We start from the raw sequence: 27,586 nt of genomic DNA, 5'->3' as shown, positions 1-27,586 counted from the left end.
AATTTGTTTAAAAAAAAAAAATACAGACATGCCTTATAATTATTAAATACATGATTAATAAGTAAGCAATAAGGCACAACAGGGTTTCTGATATACTCTAATATCACCACGCCCCGGGTGCATTGCTTCAACCACCCTATCCAGAGTTTTCAATTGATTTGAATAATTACTTTTGCCTTTGTTCACTACTTTAATTAATCATTGGTGTCCGATTCAGACTAATTCAATATTTTATGTACACTTCGGTTTCCCAGAAAGTCAACATCTACATAAATTTCGTTAGTCATGCTTATTGTGATAAATTCCAATATGTCTGTGTCACAAGGCTGGCTGAGTGGTGACACGTCAGACCCGGAAGAAACAGACAGACACAGTGAGGTTGGTGAAACTGATCACTTGGGTGTGCTCAGCATTTAATAAACAAAATAAGCGAACACAAAAAACAGGACACGGCAATCTACGCCAAAATAAATAGACAAACAAAACGCACTAACACACAAAACAAGCGGACGAACGTTTAAACAAGTACCGTGCTGGCACTTCCAGCACGCTGTAGCAATTGTTATTCTTTATTTCTCTTCAGTTCTCCTCCTCTCTACACCCGTTCTCCACTCACGAACACCCAACCCCGAGTGAATGAAATGTGCATCTATTTATACTATTGTGCTGGGATTCAATTACTAATTAATTATTCACTTGAATCCCAGCACGTGAATTAATTACTTGCAACCTCGTGCGCGCATATTACTTACTTTAAATGCACGTGCAGTGATGTGCAATCCCGTGCCTAAATACAATTATACATTTTTAAATACACGTGAAACACAGACCCGTTTATATCCCGTATAGCAATGACTATACACCAACATTAACACACGCACCATACAACACATAACACACAAATGCACACGGGCGGGGCGCATTGCCACAGTCTGCCATTGTTTTTCTCCCAAAATTCTACTGGTGTATGGGTATTTATCAGTGATTTGCCCCTTTTTGAAAAGAAGTGCCAAGCCATGGTGATATGCTGTAATATCAACACCCCCATGTGACCTTTTTTGACCAATCAGGATTAGAGTATTTAAAATATCCATTTCGGGGGCTCCCGAGTGGCGCATGCAGTAAAAGCACTTGCTAGAGTGCAGGATGCGCTCTATAGCCTGGACGTCGCGAGTTCGAGTCCAGGCTATTCCACAGCCGACCGTGGACAGGAGCTTCCAGGGGGTGGCGCTCAATTGGCCGAGCGTCGCCCGGGGGGAGGGAGGGTTAGGTCGGCCAGGGTGTCCTCGGCTCACCACGCACCAGCGACCCCTGTAGTCTGGCCGGGCGCCTGCGGGCTTGCCTGTAAGCTGCCCAGAGCTGCGTTGGCCTCCGACGCTGTAGCTCTGAGGCGGCTGCACGGTGAGTTCGCAGTGTGTAAAGAAGCGGGCGGCTGATGGCACACGCTTCGGAGGACAACGTGTGTTCATCTTCGCCCCTCCCGAGTCAGCGCAGGGGTGGTAGCGGTGAGCTGAGCATAACAAAATAATTGGGCATTTCAAATTGGGGAGAAAATAATAATAAAAAAAAATTGGCAACGACTAATTTTTAAAAAATAAAATAAAAATAAAATATCCATTTCATAAATGTACACATTCACAACCTTGTTCTGGAGTAGTATTTACCAAAAGACAGCATTCTACCTAATGGACGGAAGACAATGGACGTTACTATAATGAGATGCTATGGCCACCATCCCCAGGTTTTCAGTGTTTATCAGGTCACACAGCCCATAATGTAGGTCTCAAGGACCTCTTCACTTTTATTTGTAAGTTCCACAGACAAATACATTAGGAAACATGGTTGTTAAATAAAGTTTATTATTTTATTTAAAATTGGTGCAAGTGTTTTCTGTACATGGCCCAAAGGTGTATAATCTGTAGCGGGTACAAGGCACAGGCTCTGTGGCCCCTCTCAGGTCAATGCCACCAAACAATTAACTCTTAGTTTGAGCAATTACTGTAAAACACTCCATAGTGGTAAATTCAGAAATACTGAAAGAAGCTTTGTAAAACTCAATGACAAAACGTCTATCTCGATGACTTCAATTCGAATGGTTTGTCATTGAATATTGCCAAGTTTCTTTAAGTATTTCTAAAATTAACTCTTAATCAGTCCTTACTCAACTCACCATTTTCTTCCTCTTACAAAAGAATGTTTACAGCAATGCTATCATCATTATTAACGTGCATGCTGACAAAATGGAGTGCATAAAGATTTATTATCAATAAATAAGCGCAAAACCATAAAGTGTTTTTATATAAATAAATAAATAGAAAAGACAGAAATTTGAATTTAAATAAATGGCATTCAAACAAAATAAATATAAAAAAAAATATATTTTGCTTTTAAATGCTTTATTATTGGAAACCTGCGGTTCCAGAAATACTCAAAGCAGGACTTGAACATTCATAGCAAAAGCCGGGAAGGTGTGGCACTTCAGAGAGAATTTCTGGCTGATTAAGAGTTAAAAACTGAGAGGACAGGACCCTCCTCCTCCCACCCCCTCTCCCCTTGCTCCCTCTTTTGCAGTACGTTGTTCAGTGAATGTTGGTATTTGTTCCCTGTGTAACACTAGCTAATTTCAGAAAAAAAGCTTAATAAACCACAACTACTATAATTCTGTACCGAAAAAAACCTTAAAGATCCATGGATATCAATACCCACTTCTAAGAACATTGTATTGAGACAATTTGGAGCCTAGTGGGTTTGGAATGCACAGTGCTAAGAGAGCTAAGAGGACTGGAGGCACAGACTGGAGGGTGCAGTACGAAAATGGAGCAGGTTAATGCCCAATGTGTGTCCGTGTTTCCCATACTACACCCCAGTTCCTTGCTTAAAAAATATAACTAATGCATACCCTAATTACTCTAAGCTTCCATGTCACATAAATGTACAGATTTTGGGATGATGTAGAACAGTGGTACTCAACCCTGCCCTTCAGATCTATTCCAGTGCTGGTCTTTATTCCAAGCAGGTCCTAAATTAGTTAATTGCATCTTAACAGCTTCAATTAACTACATTAGAACATGCTTGGAGTAAAAACCAGGACTGGATTGGATCTTGAGGGCCAGAGTTGAGTACCACTGATGTAGAAGATAGGCATGTTTCTTTGGGTTTAAACTATTAACTACTTGCTTGTTAACTTTCCAGCACATTTCAGTATGACACTTAGCATCAACACTGGCTTGTGATCAAACCCACTACAATACAATTGAAAGGCATAACAATAAGACATTGATTTGTGATTTAATAGAGTAGCTGATGGTATTTTGCATTTGAGAACATCGATCTGATTTCACCGTTGCTGGTCACACGAACACGTTCTATTACAGAAGACAAACATAAAACAAATTAAGAGTTTGGTAAAGATTGAGAAAGACACGCCCTTAGCAGATGAATCGGGGCTGTGTTCAGTGAGATTATCTGCCACAACGCTCTTTCACTGTCCAGTAGAAGGACTGACTCAGGACAAGAGATGCAGCAGTATGTGTGTTAGAATGAAGTGCATTAATCTGTTGTCCTGCAACACTTGGTATTTCCTACTCTTAAAGCAAATGTGGCATATATTCCATGCACAAGGGCAGGGGGACAGGTTAATGGTTACACTCTGATGTACAGCTGTATGAGTTCAGATACGATTCTAAGATCTATTGAGGACACCTGGGAGGTTTAAACTGCTGCGTTTTAAAAAGTAACCAGAATGTGCAGACTGAAACAGAGACAAAGTAAACTGATAGTTCTTACCCATAACAAGATGCTCTTTAAATCTGAATAGAAAAACAAAACACTGGAACAAAACACTGTGCATGGCTGTTCATTTTAACATCTATTTAAACGTTTGTGCATGGGATCTATCCAACCAGTCTATTTTTTCTTTTGTTTTTATATAAACGTTCTGAAACAAATGTTATGTTGTTGTAACCAACGACATCAACCACATGTTTTTTCCTTTTTGTGTTTTCCAGATTTAACTGCTAATTGGTGCTTTCTCCAAATATATATATAATGCCATGGAGGAGAAATGAGACACAGCTGTATTTTGATAATCATTTTTCAGCTCAAATTATTTTATTTTTAGTGCACCTAATGAGCGTCATGAGCTCATCAATTCATAGCTCGGAAGTATACCTCAATCCTTACATTGACTTCTTACAGTATCTTTAAAAAAAAAAACTTTCACCAGAAGAAAATCCTTTGAGTTTAATCATGTCTCTCAAACTTATTTCACATAAACTGGTCTCGGCCTCCATAGGGGACCAATGAGTTAACCTGCTGTTCCACCTAACTTCCTTCCTCAAATGAAGTTGTTTGCTGTATTGTTATCATATATTTTCTCTTGGGATGATGGAGTTTGACTAATTTATGATAATATTAGAACCAAAGGATGTAATTTATGAACCATAGCTAAATTGTGTAGTTACAAGTGTACTTTACACCTGAACACCTTTGACTTGTTGGACCACCACTCCACCCAAATGGTATAAGCAGGTGAACATGATGCTGAAGTATGTTGTGAAGATGGGCATATTTTGTCACTATGGTTGCTTATGAGCATCAGTCTTTTATTCTAACAAGGCCCTGTCTCAAAACAGCACTGAGGAGGCAAGCTTTGAGAATATTTGTGCTGTGATGTCTTACGTATAGCACTTTTTATTAGGAACAGAATATTGTGTAGCATGATTTGGTGTCGGAACAGTCTGGAAGTTGTGCAGCTCTGCAGGGTAGTTGTCTGCAGGTTTTAATGGTTTGTTACAGTCACCAAATGTTTCTGCTCATAACTGTGCTGCTTTTTTTTTTTAAAAATTAATGTTTGTCCCAAATTAGAGAGGGATCTCTTAGACCCAGAGCTATTGTTTCATTGTGACAGAGCCTAATGAGTGTGATACGTTGTGGCAGTAACATCAGTTAAACCAGTCCCATTATGAGTAAAAATAAATAACATTACTTACAGCATGTTCCAGAGAACGTATCATAAAAGAACTTTACTTAAAAAAAACAACAACACAGTGTACCAGAAGTTATTTTAAAAACAAAATTCTATTAATTCTGTCACTGAAAATAAAAATAAAAAAGCAATCCGTCCTTTCTCACATTTAAAGTAATTTAAATAATTCTGAGTGTGCTGCTCGCAGCATCTCTTTTTAAAACCAACAAAAATAATAATCATTAATTTACAAAAACACAAACAAATGCATAGTCATAAAAGCAGGGGTTCAAATCGCTGTCCCTCAGCACCTCCCTCCAGTCCTCAGAGAAATGTTCTAACTGTAGACAATGGCAGGTGCTTTATCTCTTGTCTACCAGCAATGAAATGTATTTAGTGGAGGAACAGGGGGGTGCTAAGGGCTTTCTGGAGGGGGGGGGGGGGCTCTGCCATCTTCCACATTTTGTTCTAAGGGGACTCCCCAAATCTGTATGTGGGGCCCTTGTTTTCAAGTTTCCAGGGCAGGAAGCAGTTTGGTGTGTGCAAACCATGGGATTTTAGATGTACTGAAGTTCACTTTCAGCATTCTTATTTAGGAATGATTATTGTAAAGTATGTTCAGCATGGCTGAGGCCTTGTGCTATTGGAGCAGATGAAATGTAAATATCCTAACAGTAGTAGGATTAAGGTGCTTTGTTTACTTTATCTATTTTTAACAAGTGTTCCTTGGGGACCATAATATGTGTCCTCACTGAAGGAATGAGGGGATAAATATTTCTGTTAAATTATTTCATTTAAAAAAAAAAAAAAAACATCCTCACCAGAGTGCCTAAAGGTATGCTAATAAGGAGGGGGAGTTGTTAATTCCGAGTGAGAACTACATAAAAACAGAGTTCTTAACCACTAAGGACCAAATAGAGCAGAAAATATCATAATTGGAGAACTGAGCTAGGTGCTTTATTTAGCATGTCTGATTCTAACCATGGAATTCCTATTGCTACAGTTCTAGCTAGGTCACTGAGAAGATTTACCCTTTGGTTTTTTCCCAACACTGAGTTTTCTCTCTTTTCAGTCAGCTGATCCCAGAAATGATGCATCAATGGCAAACCCAACTGGGCAGCGATGATCTTTGGTTTTTACATTCAACTGGGGTGGAGTTCTAATTTTAAATCCTGTACAGTTATGTTTTTTTATGGATTTAAGTACAAAATATGACCTGTTGGCTAGACATGTTTATGGCCTCTTTAGGTGTTGCCTGTTTCACAAAGGGATTCTGTTTTTTTAAGCATACCTGCTGCTACCGTGGGTATTTTGATACCACAATGGACTCAAGGTCCTTTGCTTCAGAGAAAATGTGACTGATTGGCCATCAGTAGTTTCCTGGAGGAACGACGACCAAAGTAATGCTCCTCACCTCCAGATTATAAAAGTTACTTTAGCCAACTTCACTATCTCCAACGGATTTGGGTTATTGGGAGAAGCCAAATGAAGAGCCTAAGAGCTCCTCAAGCAGAACAAAACAAGTCCCTTTAAGCCAAATACAACACATTCAAACCCCTGCCCCCATGACAATGTGAGAATTCCAAATATAGCCAGTCCCTTGAGTCCTCATTCCAGTTTCAGGTAGCTTGGTGTGGTGTAGTTGAACATCAGGAAATCAAATTTGTAGAGTTCGAAGAGCTGCGTCTGGTGATGGGAGCTGATGTTCTGGAAGAATTCTGCAGTCATTTCATCGGTTGTACGGGTGGACTTGGCATAAGTTGGGAAACGAAGGTAGTTGATGACCCCGGCCAGCCGGAGAATGTAGTTGGAGTCCTCCTCCAGGGTTTCATACTTGCCCACCAGGTCGTAGCGGATGTGACAGGGGTGGCAGAGGGAGTAGACAGTCTGCCAGTGCTCGTTGAAGGGCTCCTCCTTCTGCGTGGTGGGGTGGATGAGGTAGCCCACAAACTCCTCGAACTTGACGTCACTGCCGCTGTGCAGGGCCTCCTGAGTGGCATTCTTGCGATGCCGGCGCACGATCTTGGTGCCGAAGCGCTTGTGGAAAGAGGTGTTGTACTTCCTGGTGAACTTGTTGCGGTAGGCTGACACCAGCCTCTCGAAGGGCTCCCGCACAAAGAGAAACTTGAGATAGCTCTTCAGGCGGTGGTTGATCTCTGGGATGCTGTACTGGTTGAGAGTCTTGAGGTTGGAGGGGATGTGCGCCTCACTGGGAGCAATATCCATGGGGTCACTGTACTTGCCACGCCCAGTCAACACCATCATCACCCGCTTCCAGTTGGTACAGGCAACCTTGGGCACATAACAGTAGATCATCTCGTGCTCCTCGTCCACCACCAAGTGCTTGAGGTCGCTGGGAGTCAGAACACGCCGCTTGCGACTGGAGGCGTTGTAGGCTCTGCAGGTATCCGATACCTGGTCTCTCCGCATCTGGTGAAGAACAGCAGTGCTCGAATACTCCAGCTGGGGAAAATAAATAAAAACAACTTAGACATTATAGAGTTTGTCGGTGTTTAGAAATGAAAATAATGTGCATAGGTAGTTCAACATTGCGGGAGCACAATCAACAGGGATGTTGTTGTGTATTGGTTATAAAAAAAAATTCTAAGATAATGGCGCAGCCATTTGTAGCACCATGGCACATGATATCACTCTGGTTTAATAAATGTTTGATCCCTGTCTAGTCTGTAACCCCTAGCAATTCCTGACGTGGATTTTTTTGTGCAATTACAGTTTTGTAACATAACACTTTCAAAACATGACTGGAAATTTTTGATTCTCAATGTTACATTTTGTTGAACTAAATCTGTAAAGGAAATGACCTTAATTCAACTCAGAAGTGCATCGGCTGTCAGGCTGTCAACCTATACAAAACTGCTCATCAATTCTCATGAAATAAAGCATTCAAATCCACATGCTGTGAGCTTTAATTTGTGGATAGAAAATGAAATTGATAAAATAGCCCAGGCCTTTGATTATAATGGCAGCGTTATGGTAATACCAAGGTGCTGGGATTGTGAAATAGCCTGTAGGGAACACAATAGAATGATATATTATCTTTTTTTCTATTCTTGTTTCGGAGGCTGCAAGGAATTCCATTTAATTTCCCCCTTTTTTGCTTTGATGATGAGTCAAAACTCCCTGGATGAAACTACTTACAGCACAATAAATATAGCCCAAACAGAGATATAGTCAAAAGTACACACAACACAGACACACATCTTACAAACATAAGCATATACAATCTGTAATTACTCAAGAAGTACATGTTCAATTCTGAAAAGTGATTGGATAACTCTAATGCTGATTCAGACACCCAGCTAATGCTTCTCACTAGCGATTCACTGCTTATTAACAAGGGCTTAATTAACCTCTTTTATAATTAATGTTTCAAAAATGTCTTTAGTTTCCTGCAGTTCCTTTTAAAACACTCAGACTTGTAATTATTTTCAATCCCATTGAAATGGAGTTTGCGTAATGTTGTTAATCTCCTTTAACACTAAGCAAGAGCTAAAAATAAATCATAATAAAAGCAATACAAAATGACTCTAACTTACTGGGTAGAAAGGCTGTATATTCTAAGAAGTGTTCAAACGGCAGTTCATTCTAAGTGACATTTCCCTTCCACCGTGGATTTACACCAAATCCTCATTAGGTTCCCCCTCAGGCATGCTGCTGGATTCCCCCATACCCTCGGCGGCTAATAAACTCCAGATGTGTCAGCAACTGGCACTGAAACAGAGCACACTTCCAAGGGAACTAAGGAACACCACCACTGTTCATACAGCTGAGCACAGTGTTACTAAGTTGAGAGAACTGACATTAAAAAGGAGTGTGTTTTAGATGACATTGGCAGATCTGAATCTTAAAGCATGAGCTTTTTCAAACTGACCTGTGATTTACTGCAGGTGTGATGGGAGACACAGCAGAAATGTTTGTCTACTTAAGTTTCTTATCCAAACCCCCAAAAAGATATAGGCCTATTTATTAGTTATCATACTTTTTATTGGCAGAACATTGTTACTTCTCTTGTCTGCACAACTGAATAAATTTAAACAATAAGAGAATGGGATTCAATTCATACTATAAAGGCATTAAATAAAACTGGCTAGCTACAAACTGTCAGATTTATCTTTCATGAGTAACTGTTCACTGATCCAAGTATCAGGAATTCATTTTGTAGCTAACTGGCCAATATCAGTATCTCTCGTGATTTTTAATATGTGTCATACTGATCAGAGCTCTTAAATTTTGCTTCTCAAGGCTGCAAGCATTGCGATTCAATCTCTGCTTGTCACAAAAAATTATATTCTAGATTACACTTCATCGACATTATTATCACTGATGAAGGCATTAGTGGACCTGTTTCATTATAGTCCTATAAGTGACAATTTGTTTTCAATATACTGGGTTTGTTTAATTGATGGCTTTGTCAGACCTCACATCTGTATTCCAAAGACTGTCAGACCCAAGGATATAACCTCAGCTGTCTTCCCTTGATTAATGGCTCCCATGTAGACAGGCAATTGGTCAGGTCATCAGGGACTCAAAGACTGATCAGGTTAAAAGAGATTTCAGTAGTCAGTAACTTACAGTATGTATTGCTCACTTCACCTCAGCTATAGCTGCAGTCTCTCAATGTAGTCTGAAGAAGACCATGAAGATACTGGCTTTCCTTATACACAGGTGGACCTACTTACTGAACAACATGTGCTGGCTCTGAGATAAGAAGTTCAAATAGTTTTTGTAATAACACCACATTGTCTTAATTCTGGTGAACTTCAGTCCTGAAATTAACCTTAACCGATGGTGGGAAGGCAACTTCAAAAGCTGTTACAGTTCGACATTTTCTGTTTCCCTCCCATTAAGAGGGTAATTTATAGAGCAGCAGGTTTACATGAGAACATATGGTACCTTTTAAAGAAAAAGAAAGGAAACTTTTTTTTTAAGCTAATAAAGTGACGAGACACAGAAACTTCAAACAGAAGAGAAATGAAAAGATAGAAACGCAGCGATCCTTTGTCTGAAGCAGCAGTGCTTTTGTTTAAATCCAAATTCACTCTTGTGTTATCATTTGATCTGACCTGCATTACTTATCTGCTATTTTCTTTATTCATTTGGTAAAATGCCTGCAGATGGAAGCAAGTCAAGTTCAAGTCAGGACAGATTAGAATGTAAAAACGAGGCATATGAAGCACCATCCTCCTGAGACACAAGGAAGTGGGGGAATGTGACGGGGTATACCCCACTCCTGTGTGTATATGTATTATTTTGTATTTGTGTTGTATTATTATTTAAACCATATTGTTTAGTTTATAAAAACACAATGTTTTTGTTATTGTTATTTCGCAGCATGGATGATGTTAAAATTCCCCATCCATGCTAAACTCGTGTGGATTGTGACCGTCTCCAGATGAATTAATGTATTGCTAATTTGGAGATGGTTACATCAGTAAAAACCTGCAGCTGTGGCTGAGCGGGATGGGTGTTCAGAAGTGGAATGAGAGAGCAAGACAGAAAAACTAAGGAAACAAATATAAACAAGTGCACCAGTTTACACCAGCACGATACTTTGTTTTGTGTTTTGTCTGTTTGTTTTGGCCAACGTGCCGTTTTGTTTTGCAAAGTATTTCTGTTTTGTTAAATCTTTTTATTTATAATTAAACTCACGCATCAGCGCTTTCATTACTTCAGTCTGGTGTTGATACCCAGTCATTTCCTGGCCTGAGGTCATCACACAAGCCATCCGTGTCACATATGGGGTGCGTTCACGACACTTTTTTGCTGGCTAGATTGCAGACGGGAGTCTGCACGTAACATCACGGTCTGTGTAGACAGAGCGTGGACAGCTTTGGTAACCAAAATGGAGGTGGTGTTGAGAGAAATTCTAATCGCAGAAGAAGTGGATGCATTCGAAGTTCCCTTTGTGCTCCACCATCTTCATAATTTACAGCATGATCAGAAAAGGAATAGTAGAAACAGTCCCTGCTATAAAGAGATAATATAAACGTATGTTTTGTGATGGGGTTGTTAGACAGTACTGTATTTTGATCTGGGACAAAGATAGTTCAAATACTTGCATATATGGTCACATATCTCATTTCAACTACCTATTATTAAAGCTGATTTATTCTCCTTAATTCAAAGTAGGTTATTCCCTGTCCCTGATAGCCTTTCATCAATAACCAATTACACCTGCTGAAAATAACAGATTGGTTTTAGGTTCATTTCAACTGTTTAGCATTATTTTATTTTTTTTACATGTTTAAACCTTTAGAATAAATATCTGAATATTTGAAAAGTATAATAACTGTGTGGAAAAGTAAAATCATTTAAATTTGTATTACAAATCATTCATAATATAATTAATGACATGACTCGAAGGTGATTCACACCCCCTAACTAGGTGGCAGTAGCACATGGAGTGAGGATTGTATCTGGTTGCCTACACACTTCTTTGTCAGCCAGCGCTCGTCTATTGTTTTGAGCCGCGGCTGCTCCCGCACAGTACCTCTTGAGAAGCTGCGCGGCTGTGCAGACTTTTAATTCCGTGGATACGTGACCTGCTGATGTCTTTTCCGACTGAGTTCACGCAGACGATGAATTTGGAAGGGTTTTCTGCAGAATCTGTGCAGAATCTGCGCAGACTTAGCAAAGTCTGAGTATCATGAACGCACCCATGGTGTCACAGAAGTGGGATATAGCGCCTTCATTATGCAGGCCAGGAACAGTACTGCATGTGTCTTTTGAAAAAAAAAAATAATAATTTGTCTTGTGTGTTTTGGAAGTGGAAAAGAAGGATCAGGGAAAATAACTGGTGGAGTGGTACTATTGTGAGTACTGCGGGAAGGAGAACCACCACCACTGGAAGGAATGTCCAGAAATCCAAGACTGGTGTGGGCATTTCGCTAGAGGGAGACTGCCTGCTGCTCCCGCCTCCACCACTTGAGGGAGACTACCTGCTGCTCCCACCTCAACTGGCAGAGGAAGATTACCCACTGCTTCTGCCTCCACCACCATTGCCACTGGAGCTACCTCCTGAGGGTCCGCTCCTGCCGTTGCCTCCCAAGGGATCGCTCCTGCCCTGTCCTGCCCTTTCATTACCCCAGTCTGGTCCTGATACCCATTCATTTCCTGGCCTGACGTCACCACACAAGTCATCCATGTCAGAGGGACATGCACAAGGTGACGCAGTGAGTGAAGTATTGGCTGAACATGGATTGGATCCAAAAGATCAACTAAATGAAATGAGATCCAGGGCGTTGAAATCTAGCTGGAGAATTAAACCCCTGTCCCTGTATGGAAATGTATTTATCATGATGTTGCTGTACACAAACTAATTTAATTGCCAAGATATTAAAAATCAACAATTAAAGTTTAAAAAAACAGAAACTCTATCTCCCATCACATGCATTTAGCAGTTTTATTGTCCTCATCTTGATCCAGGAGCTTTGCCATCTGCTCCTAATTACAGAACCAGCCACCAAATACCAGACAGCGCAGGTTATAATGGGTGATAAAGTTTACAGAGGCTTTAAATCCAACAGCAAGTTTCATAAAACCTACCCTATTGGACAGCATCTGAATTCAAAATGAAAACCATTCCATTCTTCACAAGCATCAAGAAAATCAAGAAAACCGAAACAAAGTTTCTCAACCAAATAAATAAAATTACTGTGTTGATGTAAAAAGCTATCTTTTTGAGCAAGCAGTAGGGAGGGTTTAAGTAACTGAAATGGCAAGCTGTCGCTGTCTTAAATGCTTGGCAATGAAATTTAGTTGAGGTACGGCAACAGCAAAATTTGCATTAAAGTTAGAATTCCCCAAACCAGACCGACTAACGGACAACTACAGGTCAGATACAAACATCAAGGTGACTAGCCATCACTGTGCATCTTATCCTTTCTAATGTTGGGCTTTCAGTTAGAAAGTTAATTGCCCAGGAGACTGAAGCTAGCTCCTGCTGGAGAGCTGATGAGCACCAATCTGGCATTTTTGGCGCTGGCAGGAACCTGAAAGGAGTTAACAGTGAATAGGAGATATTCTATTATAACAGTGCCACCACATTGGCTCCCGAAGCCACCTTCAGCAGAAAACAGATGGTCTCCCCCTCTAAGGGAACTAAAAGAAGCAGGCTGTTTTAGAACGACAATGACAGAACAGATTGTATGAAGCCCATTGCTTCCAAATCCCCACTCCGCTGCTGTTGTGTGAAGATACCCCCTCCAGCTACTTACCTGTGTGCATTACTTTATTCAAGAGCTCACACACTTCTCAGTCTGCCTCTATCTCAAACATTGCAGCATGCTTCAGTGCCTTCCACACTTATTATTAATATATCCAACAGTAACCATATGGTTTAGAGGCAAGGAAGCACACAGTACTGGCTTTCCTTTGAAGTTTCTAGCCTTCTCTTCCACTTACAACATTACTAGAACACTAACATTATGGTCCTACTGTGAAACTAAATACAAAATGCAGCTGAATATTCGGTAGGTTTAATATCCCAACACATTATAAAACTTTCCACACGTCAGTTTCTCATCTTGGTTTGCACATAACTGAAGCTCTTTCAAACACATAATTGGAGGAGTAGTTGTTTTAGTAGATGTTCCATAAGCACTCAATAACAAATAAATCAATTTGAATAAAACTAAACTAACTGTAGTCAAGCAAAAAAAAAAAAAAAACGTTTCAACCAGACCAAACGTCTCAAGACCAAAGTCATTTTTACTCAGATGCTGAATTTCTAGAGCCTTATATAGTTAGTACTTCCAAAACACTTGTATAGCAGATCACTGTAGTAATACTGTGTAAATTCTATACCATATACATACCATGGCATTAATCAAGCACAATATGTACACTGTACGCGTGTGTGTGTGTGTGTGTGTGTGTGTGTGTGTAGGTATGTATGTATGTATGAATACATTATGCTGTTGAACCCAGTACAGTCAGAGGCACACATGGGAACACATACAAAACAAGATATCTAAAAAGAAATCCTACATGAAAGGGTGGAGTGGTTATATGTGGGAGGACTTTGTTTACAGCTGTAGCCTCAAAAGCCACTCAGAATGGAGTCCTGCCTCCCTCATATCCTAGTGGAAAAGAAACAGCGTGGGCTACAAACTGTGGTTTCTCTCAGAAAATGGGCTGCAAACTGTTCAAATTGCCACATGTGTCAGGTTCACTCTTTGGAAAGACTTGTGGTTCGTTGAAGAGCAACAATAAATAGGTTCATGTTAGTGTGTCTGTACAGTATGTTCCTTCAGCATACTGTACTGCATGTGTTTATTAACAAATACGAATTTGGTGAATGTAAGCTTTGTACTGTACATTAGTGTGAACAAAAGTTTAGCTCACTATAATAGTCTTGTGGAAAATGGATTTCTTTACAGTAAAAATATACAAATACCTATTGACTAAGGACATCTCTGAGATTAGACGAGCCAAGAACTCATCACACTGTTGGATATTTTTTTTTTTTAGGTATTTCTGGATGCTCTGGAGTTGGAGAAACATGCTATTCTATCTAATTGAAACATGGGAGGGTTGATTATCAGATTATCTTTCAACTGTAAATACCTTTTAAGCAAACCCTGTTATTTTTGGTGTTTGTCAAAATCGCTTCAAGCCGAACATAACCTCTGCTGTGTTACTTAGCTGCCCTAATCTCAGGGAGTCCACAGGTGTTCTGTATAGAGAGGATGTGTCAGCTACTCAACTGCAACCTGAACCACCTATTCAATTTCATATGAATCTATTATACCATATAGAATTCCTGTTGAAGTATTTTTTCATTTACCATAAGATATTTTAAGCAGCTTTTTAAAAAGTACCAAATAACAAAACAAGCAACAATTGAGTTTTCGGCATTTATCCAGTAGTGCTGTGACAAATATCCGAATATTCAAACAAATATTTTTGACATGTATTCAGATACAAAAACACAAAAATCCGATGTTTGTATTCTCTACAAATGACAAAAATACCTTGCACTTATTTACCGTCTCACCAGAATTTGCGCGACAGTTTCAAAAAATGGCAAATGAAAAAGAGCTCTGTGTGATATGTGAAATTAATATAACATAGAATCAACACTGAGCCTCTATTTAAAAGTTTTAGACAGCAAAAAGTAAACAAACCAGATTATGTGCGTGCATGCATAGTGATCTCTACGGAAAGCTATCTGGGACAAAAATGCGTTGTACTGCTTTAGAGTGAGCCAGAATCTCATGGGAAAGAAAAAAAGGCAAGCACGTACCCAACTTCCTGAAAATGTTATGTAGTAGTGATTTAGTGGTAAAGTAAGTCCTACACAACTTATTCTTTACTCCTGGGATATTTTTCTGTTTTAACATGTTGCATATTAGAAGGTCTTGCTGTAAACAAAAGGCACACACAGTGGCCACGGCCACACACCCTGCCCCTGCTGCTATGCTGTGTCTGCCTGCATTCAGAGCAATATAATGGCTTTTGAAAAATTTGAAAATTACTTTTTGAAAAATGAACAAATATCCGAACGAATATTTAAATTATGAGCGAATATCTGAAAGTGAAAATCCTGTGTTCATCCCAGCACTAGTTTTAAGAGAGCAGCAAATATACAATACTGTTATACTGCTACAGTTCATTTTAAACCAATCAGCTGAGGCCCATTTCAAAGGAGTACCTAAGAAAGGCCTGAGTTTTGGTAATAGTGCAGGCAATAGCAAGATTTGCATTGGTTTTCTACTCTAGAATTGGGATTGCCTAATTGCTGAGGTGTGATACAGGCCACAACACTTCCTTTGGTTAGAGATACACAGAAACAGAACCCTTGAACAAAGCTTGCTCTGTGACCCTGCTCTATTTCAAGAGAGGGCCTGGAGACTGTAAGATGTCTTGTCAGATATTTTAAAGGGAAACGCCAAGTTCCTGTAGAATAAACAGACGCACCCTGTGAGGAGATTTTCTTAATTACTGGCTACACAAGTCTTGCCTTGAGTCATGTTATATAGATTATGTAACTCAATGGTAAGTGTGAGTATTGGTGTATTTGGGGTAACCGGTTATGGGTTTGTTATGAAAGAAGTGTTTTTCTTTCTGAGATAGAGTGTGGGTTTCTTCTGTGGCAAGCGGCACAGACAGTAAACACACGCAGTCTGGTTTTATTTTTGCTGAACATAAGGATACGAAATGGTTCAAAAGAGACTGGTTAGTATTGCTTGTATACATTTTAAGAGATCTTCATCTAGTTTTCAGGTCCAATCCTGCAGTAAAAACAAAATACATTCATTCAGAATGTTTTATTTTTCAGAACAGTTTTATTGAAATTTAGACAAGATCTGACCCTCTTTGAAACTGGACATTTGTAGAGTACACAAGACTGTGTTTACTGTCTCACCCTCGACACACCATCTCCAAGAGAAGCAAGATCAGTCATATTGTATGTGATGGCCTTGGTATGGATCCTTTACCCAAAACCAGAATCACAACCCTGCAATTGTGAAAATAGTTGCTTGGCTTGCAGAGTTTCTTGGAACTGAACATATGTACCACATAAGAATAAATATATCTCACAAAGGACAACCACGTCCATGAATACTCTTTGTGAAGATGCTGCAGTGAGTCTGCTCTATAGAAATGAGTCAGAACTTTTGAGACTGTACCGCATGAAACATCAGTAGTTTGTGCAGTCCTGAACAGACAGCTATTAAAATGTGCTCTTTTGGAACAGGGAGATGTAGCTTATAAAATTAAGCAACTATAGGGTGCACCACATGTACAAGGAAATAAATGCCTTCCAAATATTTTATACCAGAAAGAGAGACGGTTGTCTCACGTACACTAGATGTGCCCTTTAGTTCTAGGTAATAAATGCCAGTGCTTTGGTCTGCCTTTTTAAGATTTTGGATTTTAATAAAAACATTAGTTAATCTCTGGCTCTGCTCTGAGTCAGACTTTAATCGAATCAGTGATTCAGCATCAATTTGCTGTTGCTACAGACCCTTTTTTGCTCCAGGATTTTGTGTCAAGATTTGGAAGTGAATGTCAGCGATATGCCACTTGTCATATAACAGGATGCCATTTCCATGGATACCATTTACATGGCAAATTAATTAGTCATGTGAGTCAGTTAACACAAACACCCCCCTCCCCTCCTCAAAGATGGTTCATGTGACAATGGGGAAAAACTGAAATATAAAGTATAAAATCAGTTCATTTATTAGACAGCTGTGTCACTGCCCTAATGTAACATGGGAAACATAGCTGTAATACTGCTGTTCAAAAAAACCTGGAAACTAAAAACACAAGCCAGCTGTCAGTGGCACACTGAAGAACAGAGTGTGGGATTGTAAGTGTAGGGTGAATCTGTACATTCTTCAGTAGTGGCTGATTGATATTCCAAAGCATGACTCTCAGCAGAAATACATTCCCTGGGGGGTCTAGAACTCGTTTATTTGAAAATCAGTCATCAGACAACCTTTTAGTTGAAAATACATGTACCGCCATTGGGGTGATATGGAGTATTACCACACCATTGTTAATGAATGATGTCCAACCAGCAACTTTACTGCAAATGCCAAGAATTCAAGTAGAACCTGACCTTCCTATTGAATAAACCTCAAAAGGAACCACTATTGAATATACAAGCCATGCAGTCTATGACTGGTCTATTGCTTGCAATGCATAGATATGCCAAAAACATTTAAGAAAGCTTCCATTAATTACTATTTACTGCAATTAAGTGGAAATCGCTTTAGTCACTGCATTTTAGTAATCAATGTTAATTCAATTTACAATAATACAAATGAATGGCAATTGCATTGTAGCTATAAATAGATAATAACCAATAACCATGTATTGTATCCAGATCATATGTATAATTAAATAAATGCAATGTATATATATAAAAATAAAAGTACTAAGCTTAATACACAGCTATGGCAAAAAGTTTTGCGTTACCTAGAATTTTAGGATTGAAACATAATTAAAAAAAAAAAAGCAGTGCTTAAAAAGTTAGATACAATTCCAAAATGTTGGGAGGCCACAAACTGGAGTCAAAGCAATCTGAATCAGCAACAAACAAAGATGCTTCTTTCATAGAATCCAACCACAGTTTAAAAACTGGAAGCACAATGCTGCATCTCATAGCTATCCAGCAGAGAAAGTGCAGTGGATTTGCAGAATGATGTCTGAGCTTTAGCCCCTGAGCTCCCACAAGCAGCAAACACTTTTACTTTACCGTTTAAGAAAAAACAGGTGCACTAAAGCAGCAAAGCTCAGTGAAAAGGAAACAGCTCTTCAAAGCAGACACTCCAAGCTTTGTCACATCGCTTTGATCTTAACAGCAATAAAGGGAAAGCACCCCCCTCCACCTAGATACATACCCCTGTTGTGTCCATAGCAACCGACTAGCAGTCTTGTCCTGCCACAGAAAGAGGCTGTTAGGGGCTGGTAATCAGCTAGGCAAGCATTCACCAATTGGACAGCAAATACCTTTGTCTCCTTGTGTTTGAAGTTTGAGTTCTATCATAAAGCTATGGTATTTTCCCATGTGTAATGCATACAATATGAAGGAATTCTTAAAACAAATCTGAGGTTAAACTCAAGAGGCTGCTTGGACTCAACCTAAAACAGAAATTCAGAAACACATAAGAAAAATACATGTGTGAAACAGCCTTCAAATGGAAACTGTAGTGGTTGAGCAATTGGGGTCATTCAAAAAGCAATTAGATGACATGACCTGAAATTATCAAAGCATGCTCAAGGGCCTGATATCTAATGATTCTATTTTATTGTGTGGAACCCCTCTCGACTCCATTTAGGAATTAGAAATTATAATTAATATGTTAAGGAGGCTGTGTGGTCCAGTGGTTAAAGAAAAGGCATTGTAACCAGGAGGTCCCCGGTTCAAATCCCACCTCAACCACTGACTCATTGTGTAACCCTAAGCAAGTCACTTAACCTCCTTGTGCTCCGTCTTTCAGGTGAGATGCTGTTGTAAGTGACTCTGCAGCTGATCCATAGTTCACACACCCTAATCTCTGTAAGTTGCCTTGGATAAAGGCGTCTGCTAAATAAACAAATAATAAATATAGTTAGGGCTGCTCTGATTAATTGGACTGGTTAATCAACTAAAGAATTGTTTTTTTTTTATTTAATTAGGCAATTCTATGTTTGTACATATAAAAAAAAATCAACCAACAGAAGATCTGGATTTTCTCTGTGGCATTCCAATCATAAGTGAGCGAAGGCGGGACATAAACAGTTGAAGGTCTTTAGTAGGTCTAACCAATGGGAGAATCAAAGATCTGCCCCTTGTTATACAGGTGTCCAGTCATGAGTGAGCAGAGGCGGGACATAATTGGGAGTTTAACCAATGTGAAAGTCAAAGATCTGCCCTGGTTTTACAGCTGTCCAATCATTAGTGAGCAGAGGCGGGACATAAATATGTTAAGTTAGGGTGTAAGCATAGCTAAATTTTGTGTGATATCGCTTATTATTAGGGGTCTACTTAAACTGTGGTAAATTTACGTATTTTTCGTGGGTAGGCTATGGAATAAAATCAGGATTTCGCGGACCTGTTTAAACATTAAATAAACCTAAGTAGACAACATTTCAGAGCACTATAAAAGCCTAAAAATAGTGGTACTTGCTTCCTTACTAAAACAGAGTGCTGTCATTTGTTAGTATGTAACATCCCCCAGCAGTTGCTGCCGACATTCTCTGTCTGGTGTGGACTTGCCCATACATTGAGACTGCATGTTCTGCATCAACTGAATTGGTTGTAAGTGTAAGGCAAAGCTTTGCCAAATTATACAGATGTGGAAATCGATTAGAAACAGTCCCAAAACTCAGTTACCCAAGAGCATCTGGCATTCCTTATTAAAGACAACATACAGTATGCAGCACGTTCGTTGTCATGTTATTTGTCCCATCCAATAATTTATTTTATTAGTACCGAGTCAAAACAGAGAAAACGTACCTATTCGGGTCTAAAATTCTAACTTCGTTTAAAAAGTAAGGAGCAGGTTGTTTGAAGCGAGGTGGCTGTGCTAGATCATACCTGTAGTACTGATTTAACTTGGCTACAACCGACAGGAATACTTTTTGTCTGTGCTAACTTTCCAGTTTGTTTTCTGAAAGCTGTTTATTTTACGTTCTGTTCAGCAGCCTCTGTAGTAGCCTTTCGTTTAATGTGTGATTCTGAAGCTAACTATTGATCGTATTTTCTCCAGACACAGTACAAGATGAGCAAAACAATTACCTAAGGTGTGAATCTGGAGAGTTTGTGAGGTAGTGTGAACTGCCTGTTTAACACACTGACAAGGTATGTGTCTGGCTGCCTGCCGACCTCCTTCCAGACAACCCTTGGTAGGTGCCATTGAGATTCCCAGAGCCAGAATGCCTAAGAGGGAGAGTTCCTTTCCATTGTTCTGGAGCTGGGAGTCCAACCCACCGGCACACAACTCCTCCCCCCCACCAGTAGCAGACGCCAGTGAGGGGAACAGAATTCATAAAGACGCTGCATGCGAGGAGCAGCATTTACAAGTGCACCCTCAGTGCATTGACTAGGCAGGCGACCGGGCAGCCTGCAGTGAAACAAGGGCACATTTCAAGTCCCTGGCCAGCCGCACACACGCCAACTGCCTGCTCTGTTTACTCTGCAAACGGGACGTGGGACCAGGTTTTGGCAGGTTGCTAATGGATCTCCTTACTCTCACCACCACCCCATCCCGTCTCTTCTGAGAGTTTGTCAGTGACTCTGACAGCCTGAATTGATTTGTGTGTTGCAGTTTGCCTGCTGCTGCTGCCAAAGGTTTTCCCTGGCATGGCCCCACCCTGCCAACTTCTGCCGGAGGACTGAGGGCTGCCTGTGCACTGGGGCCTTAAACCACACAAGCAGCAATTCAAGAATACAGGGATGGAATTACAGCTAAGCAAATCAAGGAAGAGTGGGCCATCCTATGCACTCCCACGTGTTCCCCTTTGGGGTAAGTCATTGGTATAGGTCCTGGAGAACCCACATTCAGCCACTGTTTCATTATAAGCTTCATCTTTTAATGCTATGCAATATGCATTGTCTATGTAATAAAGTAAATTTTACAGTAATTAAAACTAGTTTTGCTCAGACTGCTATGCAACTAGAAAAAAAGGGAATTTTGATTTTCCACACCCAGCTTTAAAATTGGGTTCCACCAAACCTGTCTTCTCTAGAGAAGGGTGACTATGAATCTAAGTACAAACAGGACCCAGCACAGACACACACTGGAAGTGAGATGGGGTAAGCAATCAGTACTTAAATAACAGAACTCCCACACAACAGTGGAACCCAGCTGGACCTCTCGTGTGGGAATAGACTTTTCTTAAAGAATCATGATTCTTAGTACTCTTTTGGCCTAAACGCTAATGAAGCTGGACTAACACAGGGTCATACAGTATTTGGCACTGCTGAACAGAAGAGTTAGCAGCAAAGGACCATTCTCCAGGGCTGCAACCAAGGATGCCTTTTTTTTTCTTCGTCTCACCGCTCTGTATGAAAACACACTGTGCTTCTTTTCGATGTCTAGGTGCATAATTGGAATTGGGAGCGAATAAGCAGGTCACTTCAGGAGAGAGAGAGAGAGAGGGTGAGAGAACCAATGAATGGACGTACTATAGCCAGACGGAAATTTCCACTGGCTCTGTGCTTCCCAGTGGAAAGGGGGCTCCTTTCATTTCTGTTTGCTTTAAGATGCAGCTTTCCTTATCACATCCTGTTTTTCATATCCAAAAGCAAACAATCTTATTCTGGCTTTTAATCCAGTTTTGTAGGCAGTTTTTTTCCTCCATCCTTTAAAGTGCTGCATCTTTTTCCAACTCCCAACTCTACCTAACAGAGACACCTGCCAGGTTCATCAATGAAACACATAGCCCTCAAACTGAAATCAGAGAATCTCATTGCATTCTTATCATAAGCAAGTCCCCAGTAGGAACAGTGCAGCTTGCAGAGGGAGCCTTTCAGCAGATGTAGCCGTTGTACACTGGTGTATTTGTGTACCTCATTTAAAATGTATTTGTATTGTATGTAGTAAGTGTATGGACAACTAACCAGAATTTATGTGCTGTATACATAAGATGGGCAAAAAATATGTAATAAAAAATAAACCGCCTGCTGTATGTAGCAAAATATGAAAAAAAAAAAAAAACTGGATGAAGATCCTCAGTGGTATAAAATATAGATCGTGAGTTTACATTTATTACTAAAATGGAAAATCTGAGGGGCATTTATTTTATTTTTTAAGATATTTGGTTTCAGTTAAACAATCACAAAATAGTTTTCATTCGATAATATAGAGGATAGTCCATGTCTTTAGGAAACTGTCTCAAATGGTCTTTAAAAACATTTTTTTCATTTCTAATTAAAATCATTTTTACCTATACATCTTAAATGTGTGAATTAAGTCAGGAAGGCAAACATTACGAATTAAGAAAAGGGCTTGTAACCAGGAGGTCCCCGGTTCAAATCCCACCTCAGCCACTGACTCATTGTGTGACCCTGAGCAAGTCACTTAACCTCCTTGTGCTCCGTCTTTCGGGTGAGAAGTAGTTGTAAGTGACTCTGCAGCTGATGCATAGTTCACACACCCTAGTCTCTGTAAGTCGCCTTGGATAAAGGCGTCTGCTAAATAAACAAATAATAATAATAATTACAGCAAGTGTCTTTAAAACATTAGCAGAAACGTTTGTCCAGTTATGAATACAGGACAGCAACTAAATACTTTGATAATGTAATTTTGAATGTCCATAATAAATGCTCCTAGTTCCTCCAGGTTCCATAATATCAGACACTGATGTTCACTTTGAAGTTCAGCTCAACTTTTGAATAAAGGAGTCTACTTTAAAGGGGAATTCATATCTAGTAAATATGTTATTATGAACCTTTGCTTTGCAGTGGGACAATTAAGGGTCTGATTCTCTTGAAAGCAGTGGGGGTCCATGAACCACCTGCATTTGTAAATTTTAGCGCGAGTGATCTCCCCCGCAGTCACATTCAATAACCTGCTGTGCTTGTGGAGGAATCGATAACTCCATTGTGCATCTAGATCATTTTAGAATTTATACAGGAGGAATCTTTTTTGGCAGCTGGCCAATTAAGTACAAAAAGTAATATTTATAAGTTACTATATACTTATGCTGTATGCCACACAAGCATCAACCACAACAGAGACTATTAACAAGCATCGTCTCTACCTAATGATGCAACAGAGACTGCATTGCTGCACAATAACTGTGCTGTAAGCATCTCTGCTGGGAAACTGCAGGTATAAAAAGCTGGAAGTGGTTAGGAACTGCTGAATACGGTGCATATCTTTAAAACACCATTATTTTGAGCTTCTCAGTGTGCTGAACACTGCAGTAGATTTCTTTACGCTGCAGAAGTGTGCAAAAAGCAATTGTAGGATCAATAATGACCTCTACCTGCATTATGTTATAAAATTTGTTAACATTTTTAAAATTGTAAAAGTTTTTAATTTTAAAATGTTTTACAATTTTCAATGCTATTGAAAAAATATATCATATATGAAAAATGTTGAGAGAATCTCTTACACATTAGTCATGGGTGAAATAAATGTATTTTTGTAGGATGGTACAGAGGGGAAAAGAGAGCCATGAAGTTCGCTATCCCAAGAATTTGGCGGGAACCCACTGACCACTCAAGCAACTGCTACTTCTGCATGGTGGACCCTTCCAAACGTCGGACTGGCAAGAATGCACCTGCTATCACGTATCCGGACCTTCCTTCATCCACCGCCCCGGTGCCACACTGCCATGAGCTCCCCGTACCCACTCCTCCAGAGAGAGAGCAGCCGTTTTTAGAAGAGAGCAGCAAGTCAGAGAGCGAGGAAGACGTTGTAGATCTAGATGACAATTTCAGAGGTGGAGCTGAGGAGAGAAACCCATACTACCCCAACCAAAAAGACCTCAACGACTTGATTAGAGATCTTGGTCTCACCAAGTCCAATGCCGAGCTTTTGACGTCTAGGCTCAAGCAGTGGAACTTGTTGGATGAAAGTGTGCAAGTCACAGATCAGAGGAAGCGTCACCAACCTTTTTCCAGCTTCTTCACACGTCAAGATGGGCTCTGCTTCTGCCACAATGTGACCAGTCTGTTCGCGGCAATCGGAATCGCCTGTAACCAGAATGAGTGGCGCCTCTTCATTGACAGCTCATCCAGGAGCCTCAAAGCCGTGCTGCTCCATAATGGTAACAAGTACCCGTCTCTTCCCCTGGCTCACTCAGTGCACCTCAAAGAGGATTACAACAGCATCAAGACCTTGCTGGACACCTTGAAGTATGATGAGTATGGCTGGGAGGTCATAGGAGACTTAAAAATGGTGGCATTCCTGATGGGTCTCCAAGGTGGTTTTACCAAGTTTCCCTGCTATCTTTGCCTTTGGGACAGCAGGGACACCAAGGCGCACTACCACAGGTTGGACTGGCCACAGCGGACCGAGTTCTCTGTGGGGAGGAACAACGTCAAGTGGGAGCCACTGGTGGACCCCAGGAAGGTGCTGGTGCCACCACTGCACATCAAATTGGGCCTTATGAAACAATTTGTCAGAGCTCTAGATAAGGAGTCGGCAGCCTTCAAGTACCTTCAATACTTCTTCCCTAAGCTGTCTGAGGCAAAGGTCAAAGCTGGTGTCTTCGTCGGACCACAGATAAAGAAGATCCTGGAGTGCAATGAATTCCCCAAGAAGCTCACTAGTAAGAAGAAAGCGGCTTGGAACAGCTTTGTCGCAGTGGTTCGGGGCTTCCTGGGCAATCACAAGGCCGAAAACTATGTGGAGCTGGATGAGACTCTGGTGAAGAACTATGGCACAATGGGCTGTAGGATGTCCCTCAAAGTCCATATCCTTGATGCTCATCTTGATAAATTCAAGGAGAACATGGGAGCGTACTCGGAGGAGCAAGGCGAGCGCTTCCACCAGGATATACTGGACTTTGAACGCCGCTACCAAGGACAGTATAACGAGAACATGATGGGAGACTACATTTGGGGGCTGATTCGTGAAAGTGATTTACAGTATAATCGCAAATCTCGAAAAACTACTCACTTCTAAATCTTTTGTAGTCATTTTTGTATTACTTTAGTATAAATACATGTTAATTTGGATTCATATGTTGTTTTTTTCTGACTATGTGAACGAAAAGACAGAAATTCGTCCGTTTTCTCATTGGAAAAGGGTAAATTTCAAAATATCACTGTCCTGGTCACAAAAGCAAAGTTTGTGGGGAATAATAGCCATTTTCTATACTTTTGAGGCATAAGCAATTAGAAAATAACACTTACTACCCAGGAACAAAAATTGTGTTACATAGTGTCATCATCTCGGCTGACAAACTGACATTTTGTGCAGCCTGTCAAATGCTGCGTGGTCGGTCTTAATTGGATACAGTTTAGTTACAAAACACCAACGTCGCCAATTTTTTCTTTTTTAAAAGTTATTCACAAAAAAAAAAAACAGCAAGTGCAACGGTAATTGATAGTTCTCACCGGTCGACAATCCATGCCTTTTTTAGATAATGACACAAACTGTTTTGTTCCAGTTAATGATATAAAACGTATTTGTCCTGTAGTAAACTATACGCTTTTGTTTAAATGTAAAGAATGGCTAAATGTACAGTATTAAAACACTGCTCTTTAATTAGTTTCTTTTTTTCTCACACTCATAATGTGCTGTCATAGGCAAACATGAAACCGACATACAAAGACATTTATATCATGACCCGCTTTATATCTATATATATTACATTAATTGGCACTGAAATATATTCAAATTAACACCCACAGAGATGTAGTGTTGTTGCTGGAGTTCTGGTGTAGCCATGGAAACACTGTTTATGAAGTGGCCACTTGGAGTGTTAAGAGCTTTGCACAACGACATTTGCCTCTCTGCTGGCTCTCAAACAGAGTAAGCAAATATACAACACATTCCCAGTGTTTTTTGCATGGTTGTGTCTTGACCACTTCCTGATAGTGGAGTACCATGTTATAGATCTAGACGAAGGACTCACATTTAGACAAAAGCATTTCTACTTTGGACACATCCTCCCCATGCTGCTCCATTTCATTCTTATCTGTTGATTACTAGGCTCCTGAGTGCGCACAACAGTGTTCGTTAGGTGCATTTGACTAACGATGATTATTAATCTTTATTAGGTTTCCTCTTCAACTGACTCTACAGATTTATATTGCTTCCACCCCCGACCCAACCAGGTTGTATGCAGAATGTGGTTGGTGATATATTACATTAACCTTGAATTTTACATTTTTGAAATATACCATTACTCATTATTATCTATGTTATCAGGTGTCTTCACATTTTACAATTACAACCTTAAACTGGACCTGGTGTAACCAAAGGTAACTCAATCATGCACATTATACACAGGCTGCACATTATATTCCAAAAATGAAAGTAGATCATTACGATCTCGAAAGTTAAGGCTAAACTAAATACTTCTGCATTTAAAGTTTACACTAACTATGCAGACCAGAGACTCACACACTCATCTAGCACTCCCTCAAGTTTCCACCACCTCTGCCTCCCACCCCCCCTTGTATATGTGTCCACAGCCACCTTCCTCTCAGCAATGCTGTCCGTGCTCCCTTTGCTATGGCTGTTAGTAGCTGGGTGTACAGTGTTTAACGGAGCCGAGGAAGGACACTTGAATTTGAATGAGGTGCTAAGTGCTTATCAGTAAGTGTTTACTGAAGCGGTCAGTGCAAATCGTAGTGGAAGCCACCCTGGAAACTTTCCCTAGGTAATTTGTTTGCTTGAAACAAAAGCCATGTTAAAGTGGGAAAACAGACTTCACTTTTAAAATCCCAAATTGATTGAGGAGTTTGGGAAATGGATACTAAGCCAGCCCAGTTTTTTTTACATGTATTCTTTCTTTTTTTATTAAGGTTATGGAGCAATGCTTTTAACAAAGGTTTTGTTCATTCTACTTGAAAGTTCTAACCATGAAAGTAGTACATAACAGCACATTTCACATCACTCAATCCATAAAAAGGTGCTGTTTAAAATACAGTGAATGTGTAATAAATTGATTACTGAACCTAACTGCAATATAGGTGCTTAAGTTGCAATTCTAAAGTGTAAGATGATGCATTTTGTTGCTTAGTTCAGGACTGGGACTAAAATGGTAGGGATGTAAAACATGAATAAATAATATAAATATGTAAGTTGATACAAAAAAAGGGAATTTTGTATTAAAAAGTTTGACAATGTGTGTAATAATAGCACTGAATGACAAACTAGTAGTTCATTCTGCGGTCTACTTTTTATTGCAGTTTCCACATTAATTTGACCTCTGGAGAGTTAAGGGGTAATGTAGCAGTAAAGGATCGTCAAGTTCAATGTCTTTGTAACACACTGAACTTCTATGAAGAGCAGGAGAAAAATACTTGTTTTAAAATATGAAACTCTTGCAGGCTACCTCATTATTTTTTTAATTGAACAAAAATCATCTGTTGCTATTCAGAGAATTAAAAAAATAAATCTGAAAAGACAGACTTCTGGGAATCTGGTGGGTTAAATACTCCATGAGGGACAGTGAATCCCCTCTAGGGTAAAACAC

The 27,586-nt window shown here is 39.9% G+C and overlaps 2 protein-coding genes across 3 annotated transcripts in view; one reads left to right on the top strand and one right to left on the bottom strand.

Moving 5' to 3' along the window:
* Positions 1-379: 379 nt before the first annotated feature.
* LOC117415437 (carbohydrate sulfotransferase 11) overlaps positions 380-27,586 on the bottom strand; it is a 73,988-nt gene continuing 46,781 nt past the window's right edge. For both annotated transcript variants that reach the window (XM_034025781.3, XM_034025780.3), the window contains exon 3: positions 380-7,429. In XM_034025781.3, the coding sequence (XP_033881672.1) occupies positions 6,575-7,429 (855 nt within the window). In that variant the 3' untranslated portion in view covers positions 380-6,574. The remainder of the gene's footprint in view (positions 7,430-27,586) is intronic.
* Positions 20,515-26,565, top strand: LOC131737508 (uncharacterized). The gene is made up of 2 exons (XM_059026963.1): positions 20,515-20,949; positions 23,582-26,565. The coding sequence occupies exons 1-2, from the start codon at positions 20,880-20,882 to the stop codon at positions 25,060-25,062; spliced, it is 1,551 nt and encodes a 516-aa protein (XP_058882946.1). The 5' UTR covers positions 20,515-20,879; the 3' UTR covers positions 25,063-26,565.

The sequence above is a fragment of the Acipenser ruthenus genome, chromosome 7 (assembly GCF_902713425.1).
Source record: "Acipenser ruthenus chromosome 7, fAciRut3.2 maternal haplotype, whole genome shotgun sequence".
Lineage (NCBI taxonomy): Eukaryota > Metazoa > Chordata > Actinopteri > Acipenseriformes > Acipenseridae > Acipenser > Acipenser ruthenus.
This window is presented reverse-complemented; position numbering and strand designations above follow the sequence as displayed.